Source organism: Hetaerina americana, unplaced genomic scaffold (genome assembly GCF_022747635.1).
Source record: "Hetaerina americana unplaced genomic scaffold, ioHetAmer1.1.p SCAF_1, whole genome shotgun sequence".
Taxonomy (NCBI): Eukaryota; Metazoa; Arthropoda; class Insecta; order Odonata; family Calopterygidae; genus Hetaerina; species Hetaerina americana.
The window spans coordinates 1639294-1652256 of NW_027286069.1; the positions used below are offsets into that span (position 1 = coordinate 1639294).

General features: G+C 40.7%; 1 protein-coding gene across 1 annotated transcript in view; it reads left to right on the forward strand.

Annotated features, from left to right (window-relative positions):
- The first annotated feature begins 4055 nt into the window (after nucleotides 1-4055).
- Nucleotides 4056-12963, forward strand: part of Pde8 (phosphodiesterase 8) — an 85215-nt gene continuing 76307 nt past the window's right edge. Inside the window, exon 1 of the mRNA XM_071597412.1 lies at nucleotides 4056-4148. Coding sequence (XP_071453513.1) covers nucleotides 4086-4148 — 63 coding nt within the window. The 5' untranslated portion in view covers nucleotides 4056-4085. The remainder of the gene's footprint in view (nucleotides 4149-12963) is intronic.

A 12963-nucleotide genomic window follows, 5' to 3' on the forward strand; every position in this document is an offset into this window, starting at 1 on the left:
AGTATGGATACTACTTGAAAGTTAAATGAAAAGTGTACTATTGCTTATACTTTTCCCATATTTATTCACGAAATTCACGAATATGTTTTGCACTGGCAAACTCAACTGTTATTTGTGTTAAATATGGTTATAAATAATTATATTTTTAATTTTTTCTATCAAAATATTAATGTTTATGTTTATTGTGACAAAAGTGTAATAATTAGCCTTATATTTTGTTCTCTGGGACTTAAATTATTTCCCCGAGCAATAAATGTTCTTTATTCTTCTTCTTCCATCTGAGGCGACTACTTGAATAAGGACAAAAGAAAATTTTAGTTTTATATTGAAATCTGACTAGTGACTCGGGTTCTTGAAACCCATGACCGGTGACAGCTTGTAGCTTGCATTGCTCATTCGAAGGCCAGTATTCGTAGTCACGCATCAATAAGAGATTTACAATCATCCGTATCGGGTTCGTCTTGTTGCCCAAGACAGGGCTCATGGTCTTTATTAGGCGCATGCTACATATTTATTGAATAAATATCCGTCCGAAATAATTTGGTACAGGGATAGTAATATTAATACTTTCAGAGAAACATAAATGCATTTCCTGGCCTTTGGCTGATATCAAATGATATCGTATATGATGTTTACATTGGTTACGAAGAAGCTGCATGAAAAGATTTTAATTTGACGTAGAACAGAAGCGTTTCCCTATCATCTTTTTATTGCTAGGTTTGCCAAAAAGGTAAAAACAATATCATCCAAATAACAGATGTACGTAGATGTGATGCGGTTAATTGATGACCATTTGAAATTCATAAGAAGATCAGTCAAAGTGATGACGAGTTCTAACGTTATTTTGGTTATGTGGAGCCATGCAGAGAATAAACATGTCAAACAGTCTGTGCGAAGTGGGTATTTTGCGTTCCTTGGCAGGTCAAAGGAGAGTTGGAGAGATTGCGACACTACGGGCTCTCATAAGTGTGGTTTTAGATAGAGAAATACAGTTGGGCAATTTATTTTTTCGCATTAAATTGGAAAACTCCCGTCTGCTCTAATAGTGTAATATTCTCTTGTTTGAAATCATCGGTGTTCGATTATTTTTAGATGTGGTCCATGATACACAAATAGTTGTTAAAACGTAGGATATAGATCGTGTATCTAGCATTAAGCTTTGCCTCCAGCTCAGAAATATTTCAAACTTTCTATTCTCTTTGACTCTTTGTACGAGCTCGCCTCTTGCTGTCATTCGCTGATGGCTGGGTGGTCCCGCCACCACTACTAGCCTTTCCCGTGTGTCTTGGCGAGGTGACGTGCGGTGTTTGAAATGCCGTTTGATGGAGAGATTGGTGGGGATTTGAGGACTAAGGCATTTGAGCGAATAGTGCTAAGAAACACGTGGTTTGCGGGAGGAGCCGTGCTTCAATGAATCTTCTTTATTGACTGTTTATTGTCTTCGGATCCAACGCTTAATGTGCATCATGGGTCGAAGGCAAACTTTGGCAGCTTCCTCGGAGTGCTTGTGACACTCAATTGGTTGCGAATTACAGCCGGGGCCACCATCGGCAGTCGAGGCTCGTCGGTACATGGGCGCACGTGCCCTATCGGCCGAATGGGAAATCAGAACGAGCGATTACGGATTCCTCTGCGTCACCAATGCCTCCACCTCGCCTTAAGTGTTCCGGGTTATGCCTTCGTTCTTCGTTCGCTATTGCGTTTGCCAGCCATGACCGCTAGGGCGATGAATCCTAAAGACGCTTGGAGTGAAGACGACATCACTTACCTTCGTGCGTTAGAGTGAAGAGCTTTGGCGATAGTGCCGCAGAGCTTGGCCTCCTGCATTTCGCTCTGCTTCAAGAAGAGTACATCTTGGATATTTTTTGTTCCACAAGTCTGCGGAATGATTGAGAATTATAATTTTCGGTGCATGTTACCCTTGCATCATGTTCTACGGTCCTTCAGCATACAGATAAATCATGCAAATGTCGTCGGCTTAGCCGTTTAGGCCCTCTTATTGCTGTGGCACGAGTTCGTTTCTGATGGAACGTTCGCCGCAGGAGACTTATATGAACTTAGGTATTTCCTCTCGTTAAATATAGTCGTAATTAGGTTAGAGCCTTCATCTCAATGTACACTACGCCTGCATGGCACCAAGGTGTGTGCCAGGGAATGATTCCCCAGCAGGTATTAGTCATTGCATTTAAATAGGAAATGCTTAAGGTTGATTTAACAGAAAACGTATAGCATTCAATGTATAGGATTAATTATAAGAGAAAGTTTTACTTGCACTGAATTTTTGAATTTAAAATTCTACTCCTCTTTTCTGAGGAAGGTAATGCCTAAAACAATGACGGATAAATAATGACTACAAACGAGGCTACCTTGAATAAAAAAAATATTTTCTAAGCCACTCTGATGACAATTATTCTGATCTGTATTTCCTGCGGGAAGAAAAATGTAAATCTTTCGGGTATGCAATTTATCTCTCGAATCTTACCTAAGAAGAAGAAGTAGAAGGAGATCTAAGAATTCCATGGTAGGTCACAAGACTCCCAGTGAATGGAAAACTGTTAATGGAACCTATCTCTCTCTCATCCATACCATCTAACGTCATGGAACATATTATAATTGTTAGTTCGGTAGTGAGACACCTCGATAATCAGGAGTTATTAATGAAAAACAAGCACGGTTTCCGAAAAGGTAGGTCCTGCGAGACACAACTTGCGCTTTTTGTTAGTGATATTCTTATTTCGGGAGAGATCAATGTTCCAATGGACGCCATATTTCTAGATTTTAAGAAAGCCTTCGACAAATCACCTCATAGTAAAGCACTCGCAAAGCTGGAAGCATATGGCGTAGAGAAAAATATCCGGGGTTGGATTGAAGACTTTTTGATGGTCGGGTTCAAAGAGTAGTGATAGATGGAGTTAGCTCAAATGCAGTAGAAGTTACCTCAGATGTTCCCTAGGGAAGTGCCATCGGGCCTCTTTTATTCCTGCTTTACGTTAACGACATTGACTCCGTAGTCACTATTAAGATATGTTTGAGATTTGCCGACGATTCAGAGGTTTACCGTGATATCCGTGATCCTGAGGTCACAGCAGCTTTGTCAATTAACCTTGAGGCTATACAACGTTGGTGCGACACTGGAATATTAGAATTAAACTTAAATACGTGTGTGGTGATGTATATTTTGAATAAGAGCAGTTCCCTTTTGAACGCCCATTGCATCGGGAACACCGTTATAGAAAGTGTGAGCCCGATTAAATACTTGGGCGCTACCCTCACTCACGATCTCTCCCGGGTGAAACACATGCGGGGAATATGTGGATAAGCTAACAAAAAATTAGGATTTATTAAAAGGGTATTAACCAGCGAGGTTGGGAATCACTCACGGAGTGAAGGTTAAATTACATATTAAATTCATAAATTGGAAGGATTTCTCTTTGGCGATGATCTTTAAAAGTATTTTAAGCCCCATCGTACAACGGTAAAACGCGGATCATGCCAATAAAATAAGAGAGTTAAAGTGTAAAACAAATAGATTTATCTAGCAATTTTTCCCACGAAAGGTAAGGGATTAGAATAACGTTGTCGGACCGCGTTATGCGGAAAAGGATTTTGATTAAAAATAGTCTTGTGCGTAATCACCCCCTGCTACACATCATATCTGTGGCTTAGAGGGTACCATATATATTATATTATTTTCATAATATCTGATGCCACAGTACGATAGAGTTGGCGAAACATTCAAAGGAGACCAACATTAAAAAAGAGATCTGCTTCTAATTTATATAAAGACTTACTTCGGTGGAAGCGCTAGTTTCAATTGATTTGCCTGTTACACTAAGTTCAGTTCTTGAACGCATTAGTTGAAAGCATTGTACGCAACTCTTCAACTGCTTGTTTACCAAATGATTATTTGTCTTTTAATACTATGTTAGCCTTATCAAATCACCAGATTTCACTTAAGGACTGTTGTCTGAATAACATACTCCGTATGCCCATATGGTGGTTTGCAGGATAGTATGCAGGCGTTGGAAGGATCTCTGTTCTCCTTGGATAAATTGAGTGTTTCCCTCTTTTTTGTTCCAGGAGGAATGGTGTGTGTATCCAGTTTTCCCGAGCAGTCGCTAAGCGATGAATCCTGTGACAACCGACAGGTAAGTCCTGGATCAACTCTTTCGCTGCACAGACTTAGTGATTTATTCCTAAAATAAGATAAGAATGGTTGGTGATGAGCGCGCGATGCGACATTCGGAAGCTCGCAGGTAAGACAACTTCTGGTATTGAGTTATTCTCATTGCACCATAGCGGTGGCTTGCAGGACACTAAAATGTCCATCTAAATAATTTTAGCCCTACATTCTTTAGAAATGCGAGGCTACAACGAGAATTTGAGATAAGTTGACCATCGAAAAGAATCAATTCTCAGAAATACGACATTGACAACTGAAGTGAAGTGCGTTCATCCTAGGGATGTTCCTTTTAATTATTCAATAAGACTTATTTTAGCATTGTCTAGCTTTGATTAGCTCGATTCAGAATATTTGAGCAAACGCCGTTTCATACGCAGTAGTGGGTTCCGTAAGTTTCAAGACTGGTTATAAAAGGCACAAAAATATTACCAATTTTTTTCAATGAATATTTTATTCAAAATACACTTTTATTTTGACAGTGGTCGGTACTTTTATTTTTTCGGTGGTCGACGTGTGTTAGGATCACCAAAACATTATTTTTTAAATGTATTAGCTTCATCCGTGAAATGCAGGCCTGTATATAGAAGGCCTGTCCAAAAAGTAGTAGAACTTATTTTTACCCGGGTAGACGGACGGGCGGCGTTTTCTCTCGCTGGGTTCGAGGCAAGGGCGTCTCAGGAAAGGGTGTAGACTGGTGACAGTTGGTTCCAAACCTTCGGGAGTGTGAATCGTACAATTGCGAAATCTCTTTAACGTGATATCGTTACGCTCCGTCATGAAACGGTTATTGGAACAGCGCTACGGCATCAAAGTTTGCGTGAAAATGGGCAAAACCGGAAAAGAGACGTATGAAATGCTCAAGGCAGCTTGTGGTGATAACGCCATGGGTAGATCGGGTGTAATTGGGTGGCACAAGTTGTTTACGGGTGGTAGAGAAGACGCCGAACGTTCAGGATGCCCTTCGACCTCAAAAAGATATGAAAATCCTGCAAGAGTGGCTTAGTTGGACAGGGATCGCAGATTAAGTGTTCGCATGGTTCCTGATGAATTTGGCATCCCTGAAAGTGATGTGCATCGACTTGTGACCGAAAACATTGGCATGAGAAAGGTGTGTGCGAAGTTGGTGCCGCGAGTGCTTTCGGACGAACAAAAGGAAACTCGCACGCGGATCTGCCAAGATCGTCTCGACCATGTGAGTGAGGGAGAACATTTTTTAGACAATGCTCCACCAGTCCTCTTACTTTTTCCCCGCCTCAAATCCGTGCTGAAAGAACGTCACCAAGACTTGGTGGAAGCGTTACCTCAGGCCGTGACAAGGGAGCTTAGCAGAATTCTGGGCGCCACCTTCCACAAGGCGTTCGAGGCGTGGGAAATCCGCCAGCAGCGGTGTGTGGGAGAACAGGGGCGCTACTTCGAAGACCTTTGAAAGAATATATCAATTCTGGCAATGCATTTTATTTAATCGACTCTGTCCTACTACTTTCGGGACAGATCTTGTAACTCGTGAGATCTGGTGGGTTAGTTGTCGAATCCATAACAACTTGCTAATTTTTTGAGTCAACGTTCAAGATCCTAAATCTATTGTAGCCCACTCCTGAATGCTTGTCCCGGTTTATACACGTACCAAAGATATTTTGGCAAGTGTGCTTCCTTTAGAACTCGTAATAGGCCGTCTTATTTATGTACCCTGCAAGCCACCACTAGGGTGTGTGGCAGTGGGTGAATACAAACCAGACTAATTTTTACGAACATGACCCTACCGTGGTCGGACAATGTTTTTATGATCCCTCTTGGTTCATGGAAAAAATGACATCTTTAATCTATTTGTTCTACACTTAATCTAATTTTATTGTCATTATCTCTCCTACCTTAGTACGATGGGGGTAATAATGCATATTCAACATCACTGTTAAGAGACGCCCTTCCAATTAATACTAGAGATTTAATCTGTAATTTAAACTTCGCTCCGTGAGTAAGTACCAGCCTAGCTGCTCCAATATTTTGGATACGCAACAAAGTTCATAAAAGCAACGTTTCACAAATCTAGCTCCACTACACTGCACGCGATTCAATTCGGCAATTAATCCAACTTCTTGAGCATCCCATATAGTTGCAGTATATTCTAAATGAGGCCTAACCAACGATGGATAACATTTCCCTTTGATTTTTTCATCACATTTACCTTGTACTCTTATAATAACTGCTAATTTTTTGTTAGCTTGTTGATATATTCCCCGTATGTGGTTTACCCAGGAGAGATCATGATTGAGGGTAGCACCTAAGCATTTAATTGAGTAGACATTCAATGTCGGTGTTCCCGATGCAGTTGGCGTTCGGGTGGGAATTGCTCTTTTTCCAAAAATTTATCATGACGCAATTTTTTAAGTTTAGTTCTAATTGCCAAGTGTCTCACCAGCGTTGTATAGCCTCAAGGTTAATTGACAAAGCTGCTGTGTCCTCAGGATCACGGATATCACGGTAAACCACTGCATCTGCGGCAAATAAACGTGTCTTACCAGTGACTACGGAGTCAATATCGTTAACGTAAAGTAGGCATAAAAGAGGTCCGATAACACTTCCCTGAGGAACATCTGAAGTAACTTCTACTGCATTTGAGTTAACTCCATCTATCACTACTCTTTGAAGCCGACCATCAAAAGGTCTTCAATCCAACCCCGGATATTTTCCTCTATGCCATATGCTTCTAGCTTTGCGAGTGCTTCGCTATGAGGTGATTTGTAGAAGGCTTTCTTAAAATTTAGAAAAATCACGTCCACTGGAACATTGATCTCTCCCGAAATAAGAATATCACTAGCAAAAAGCGCTAGTTGTGTCTCGTAGGTCCTACCTCTTCGGAAACCGTGCTGATTTTTCATTAATAACTCCTGATTATCGGGGTGTCTCACGATCGTAGTAGGAACTATATGTTCCATAACCTTGGACGAAATAGATGTAAAGGAAATCGGTCTGTAAGTACTCAGTTCCTCCTTGTCTCCGTTTTTAAATATTGGTGTTACGTTAGCCGTTTTCCACTATCTGGGAAACTTGTGATCTACTAGCGACTTCTTAAATTTGATTTCTAGATACGGTACAATTTCCGAAGCTAGATCCTTAAATATACGAATGGGTATTTGATCGGGCCCGGCGGATTTATTAGGCTTAATATTTTTCAGCAAACGTTCTGTTTCATTGTATGGTATTTCAATTTTGGGTATCGGTTAACCGGCACGATTTAGTAAGCTATCAGAGGCATTCGGTGAGATATTGGTGAATAAGTTTTGAAAGAAGGGATTTAATAATCTAGCCTTTTCCAAATTGCTGGTTACTCTTTAGCCGTTATAATTTTTGAGTGAATTAAAAGTTGACTTATTTTCCTGGACTTCTCTGACAAATGACCAAAATGATTTCGGATTCTCTTTCAAATTTTCCTATGAACCTTTCCTTTTGAATTCGCTTCACGCTTTCCGCAATTCCTTCTTGTGATTCCATCTTGTTATCATTAGTGATCTCATTGCCTTTGTCGCGATAGTTATCATTCCTTATATTTTTCATCTTGACGTGATATAGCCTTTGACGTCGTAATAATTTTCTAACACCCAGGTTTCTGACATTTTCTATTATCTAGGTTCCGTGTTATCTTTTATAAATTTACTGGGAATGAACTAGTTGAATGCTGAGCGTGTGACCTCAAGGAAGTGAATCCACGTATCTTCAGTATTTTGGTAATTACCATCTTTCTGGAAACTTTCTAATAGTTTCTGCAGCACGCAATTAAGGCCATTGTGGACCCCATATTTATGCTAGTAAATTTTGCTTTTAGGCTTTAAGTTTTCTTATTTCGGGCCCCATGTAGTGGACACTTAGTATTTACTGCCCTGTGGTCACTAATTCCTTTAATATTTTCTATATTTAAGACTTTTTTGAGAGTATTCGTTGCTAACAAATCAAGAGTATTATCGCCCCTAGTTGGTGAAGTGGCAAGTTTATCCAAGGAGTTCAACGTATAAGAATTAAATCGGAAATCGTAGATATATTTGTTGTTACAACCCGTTTTAAAAGTAAGTGTACTCCAGTCAATAGATGGGACATGGAAATCTCCACCGATTATATTGTCGCAATCATTGTGCTGGGATAAGAAACCTTTGATTTGCTGATCTAATTCTAGTATTGAATTGTATCTGTCGACTGGCGGGCTGTTAAATGCGCATGCATAAATTCTTTTGGATTGAGGGCTTTTAATTGAGCACCAAACTTTTTCCAAGCCATTACCCAGAATTACCTCAGCCCTACTGACGCAAGTATTTTTAACTGCAATAAAGATACCGCCCCCGTTTCTATTTTTTCCGTCATTTTTGTTTATTGAAAAGGATTTTGGGAAAATTTCACCGTCGACAGTATCATTGGATAACCACCTTTTTGTCTCAATAATGAAATTTGCACCTGTACTTTAAATACGGGAATGATATTCTGTTACTTTGTTTTTTAAACTTCGGAAATTAACTACCAATACAGATTATGTTTCCTTGACATTACAGTTTTTTGAATTTTAGACGAGGATCGTCTTCTTAATAATATTGAATCCTTTTTGACATTTTCCTCCCGATGCTATCTGATTCGTGTTAAATGAACTATTGCTAGCACTGAACCTCACTTCAATAAAAGCTACATCATTTGGCAAAGAGACCCACTATTTGACCTACACGCTGACCTACAATTTTTGCTTAAAAATCTCTGAAGTGCTCGAAGATTCTACCTGCTACAAACCTGACGGCCTCAGATGTGTAGTAAACGCCAGAGCAGTTCAGGGGGTTCCTACACGATTGGATAGCCAGCTGAAGGTCAACGAAGGACTCCCCGATATGCCTGCAGAAAGCACGCTACCTCTGATTGATGCCTTCCACTCGGCGCCAGAAGTCCACGATCAATCATCAAGGGGACAAGGCTGCAGATGGAGAGCGTCACATCAGCCCCATCGACACCAACCACCCGCTTCACTTCCGAGCTCAATTCCCTGAAGGAATTCAGAATCCCTTCATATCCACGGTCGACGGCATCGTTGACGCCAACATGAACCACGACCCGAAGCCTGGAACACTTCGTGCCTGCAGCCGCCGCTCCAATCGCCGTCGTCACCTGGGGAACGCCGCCACTAGGAATGCACCATGTCGTCAGGCGCTGGGTCACACCCTCCTGGTCTGGTCTCTCCCGCAATTGGACTATCGCACGTCTGACGTTACTGCTGCCTATCGCTAGAATCCCCCCTTCCCACTCTGACGGTTCCTTCTGCATGATGCTCTCACAGATGCGGAGGTAGGGGCTGCAGATACCGCTGGGTTACCCTGCGATAGCATCTGATACCTGTTGGAGACGGGGATGAGGGTTGCCTTCGCATCTACCATCCATCCATCCCTTGCCGTAGCAGGTAGCGTTAATCTGTCTCCGCTACTGCGCGAGATGACCTTCCAATCCTCCGGTTTCCGGAAAGGCACCTCTCCACCGTAAAAGGGGGGAGACTCCGGGCGGCCTCTAGATCACTCCGCCGCTCTCTTCGACGACTCCGTGCGGCCCCATTAGCGCAGCGAGTTTACGTAACTCCACCCTGAGTCAACTTAAATAGAATGTTTAAAATAGTTTCTTTGAGGTGGCCTGTGTATATCCTATCCTCAATCTGGGTTTCCTCTTAGTCTTTTTTTTAACCCCTATAGACATTATTTTTTATCCATACATAGGTGATCTTTAGTTTTCGTCCAAATTTAGAAGCTGTTTATGGTGTGGCATGAATAACCGAGATCGGGAGCTGATTATTGAATTTTGGTTCGGCGTAGAACATATTGTGAAGTGAAAGTAAAAGTGTTTGACAGTTATTTGGGAGATTATTGCATAATATTCCAATTATTCTCCTCTGCACTTTTAAATACCCACTTGAAACCCGAACGTTCCATTATCTACTCCATTTTTTGTTTGTTTCTCCACCACCGTTTGACGGTTGTGGAGAAAATCGCGAAACCAGCGATTGCCCATTTATTATTATTATTATTTATTTGCCCATTTATTCCACATTCATTATTAGTGTTGCAGTTGGTCAAAATATTTTCAAATACTACCTTGATCAAAAAGTTCCCGGAATAACCACCGTGTGGCGCTCCCATCGTTCCGATTTGAGTTCTGTTTTTTTTGTTAAATTGGTACATCTGTTGTTGATATTCCCTTTAAATCTTAGTGTCATAACTTGACATTTGCAAAAGTTACGTAGCCAAGAGTACATCTATCTCTGTGTGTGTTGGCGATTTTTTACAATTTCAGAAATGGATTTAAATTTGCAACAACGAACTTGTATTAAATTTTGCGTAAAAAACGGATTTAGTGGCGCACGGACGTTGGAAATGTTGGAAAAGTGTTTCGGCAACGATTCTCTAAAAAAAACGGTCGTTTACCAGTGGCACGAGCGGTTCAGAAGTGGTCGTGAGTCAATCGAAGATGATGAACGCAGTGGCAGACCATCAAAAGTCGGTGAAAAAATTGATAAAGTAAAAGAACTGTTGGTCAATAACCGCAAATTAACCATCAGAGAAATAGCGGAGGACTTGAACATTGCCTATGGATCCGCCCAAGACATTGTGGTTAATGATTTGGGTTTCCGTCGTGTAGCAGCAAAGTTGGTGCCAAAAGACCTCAATTTCATGCAAAAAAGAGACCGTGTTGACGTCGCAAAAGACATGATTTGCGAGGCTGAATCCGATCCCACATTCATCAAAAGGATCATTACTGGAGACGAGACGTGGGTTTATGAGTACGACACGCAATCCAGACATCAGGCAAGTGAATGGCGTTCACCAAATGAGCCGAGACCAAAAAAACCACGTCGTTTTCAGTCAAAAAAGAAGGCAATGCTGACGGTTTTCATGGATTACAACGGTGTAGTGCATCATGAATTTTTGCCAGAAGGCCAGACAGTAAACAAAGAGTATTATTTGGGCGTTATGAGACGTTTGCGTGAAGCAATTCGCCGAAAGAGACCAGAAATGTGGGCAGAAAACTCGTGGATTTTGCACCATGATAACGCACCGTCGCACAGTGCTATCATTATTCGTAATTTTTTGACGAAAAATGCAACAAATACCATCCAACAGCCACCGAATTCACCTGATTTGGCTCCCTGTGACTTCTTTCTGTTCAATCGAGTTAAAAAACCATTACGGGGAACGCGTTTTAGCAGCCGAGAGGAAGTAATGGAAAAATCGCAGGAAGCACTGATGGACATACCGAAAACCGAATATAAAAAATGTTTCGAGGATTGGATCAAGCGCTGGCATAAGTGTGTTGCAGTCGATGGGGATTACTTTGAAGGGGACAATATAGATTTAGATGAATAAACTTGTATTTTTAATTTTCTGAATAAATTCCGGGAAATTTTTGATCAAGGTAGTATAAGCGGATATGATCTTATTACCTCTAAATTCATCATGATTTGCTGAAATGTAAAGTGCCCATCTTGTACGTATAAGAAAGCCTGGATGTGTTCTGCCTCTACGTATAAATGGTACCCTTCAAACCTCCGCTGGAATGTGTGGCAGGGGGTGATCCCACACCAAGCATGCAGCATTAAAAATGAAATTAATTTAATTGTTAGTTACAATGAGAATAATATATATTTCTATATATATATATATATATAAATAAATATAAATATATATATAAATAAATAAATAAATAAATAAATATATATATATATATTGTGTATATATATATATATATATATATATATATATATATATATATATATATATATATAGTTGACGTAGGAAAGATCCAAGAGAGATGGAAGGAGTATATAGAAGAACTGTATAGTAAAGAACTCAGACCAACAAAGTTAGACATTGAAAAGGTACATGACGTAGAGGAAGACAGCTTAGGTCCAGGCATACTAGACAATGAGATAGAAAGGGCATTAAGGGAGATGAAACTAAATAAGGCCGTGGGGGTAGATAACATTCCCGTGGAACTTTTAAAATGCTTAGGAAAATGTGGGAGGAAGAGGCTATATGGGCTGATCCGTAGTATTTATGAAGAGGGAACCTGGCCGGAAGACTTTGTGAGATCAGTTTTAGTTCCTATTCCGAAAAAAGTAAAGGCCACGTCATGTGAGGACTATAGGACAATTAGTTTGATATCCCACGCAGCTGAAGTTATTCTCAGGATCATAAACAAAAGGATAGAGAGTAGGGCAAATGATTACTTAGGGGATGATCAGTTTGGGTTTAGGAAGGGGAGAGGTACGCGTGATGCCATTGCAGTAATGAGATTTTTAATCGAGAGGAATATAGAACACAACCAGGAGGTATTTGCCTGTTTCGTAGATTTCGAAAAAGCGTTCGATAGACTGAATTGGGAAAAACTAATGAGTATTCTGCAGAAAATAGGAATAGATTGGAGGGGAAGGAGGCTAATCCGCAACCTGTACATGTCTCAGACTGCTCAGGTGAGAGTGGGGAACGGGCAGTCCGGTTGGGCAGTGTTAGGAAGAGGTGTAAGGCAGGGTTGCCCATTATCACCGTTGCTGTTCAACCTGTATGCAGAGGAAATGATCAAAGAGGCATGGGAAGAACTGGAGGTAGGAATGAAAGTGGGCGGGGAATTCGTAAAATCAGTTAGGTTTGCTGATGACCAAGCTTTATTTTGTCAGTCAGCCAAGGGTTTGCTAGCATTGCCGAGTGAATTGGAAATTCAGTACGACAGGTATGGGATGAAAATCAAAATAATAAAACAGGTAATGCGATTTT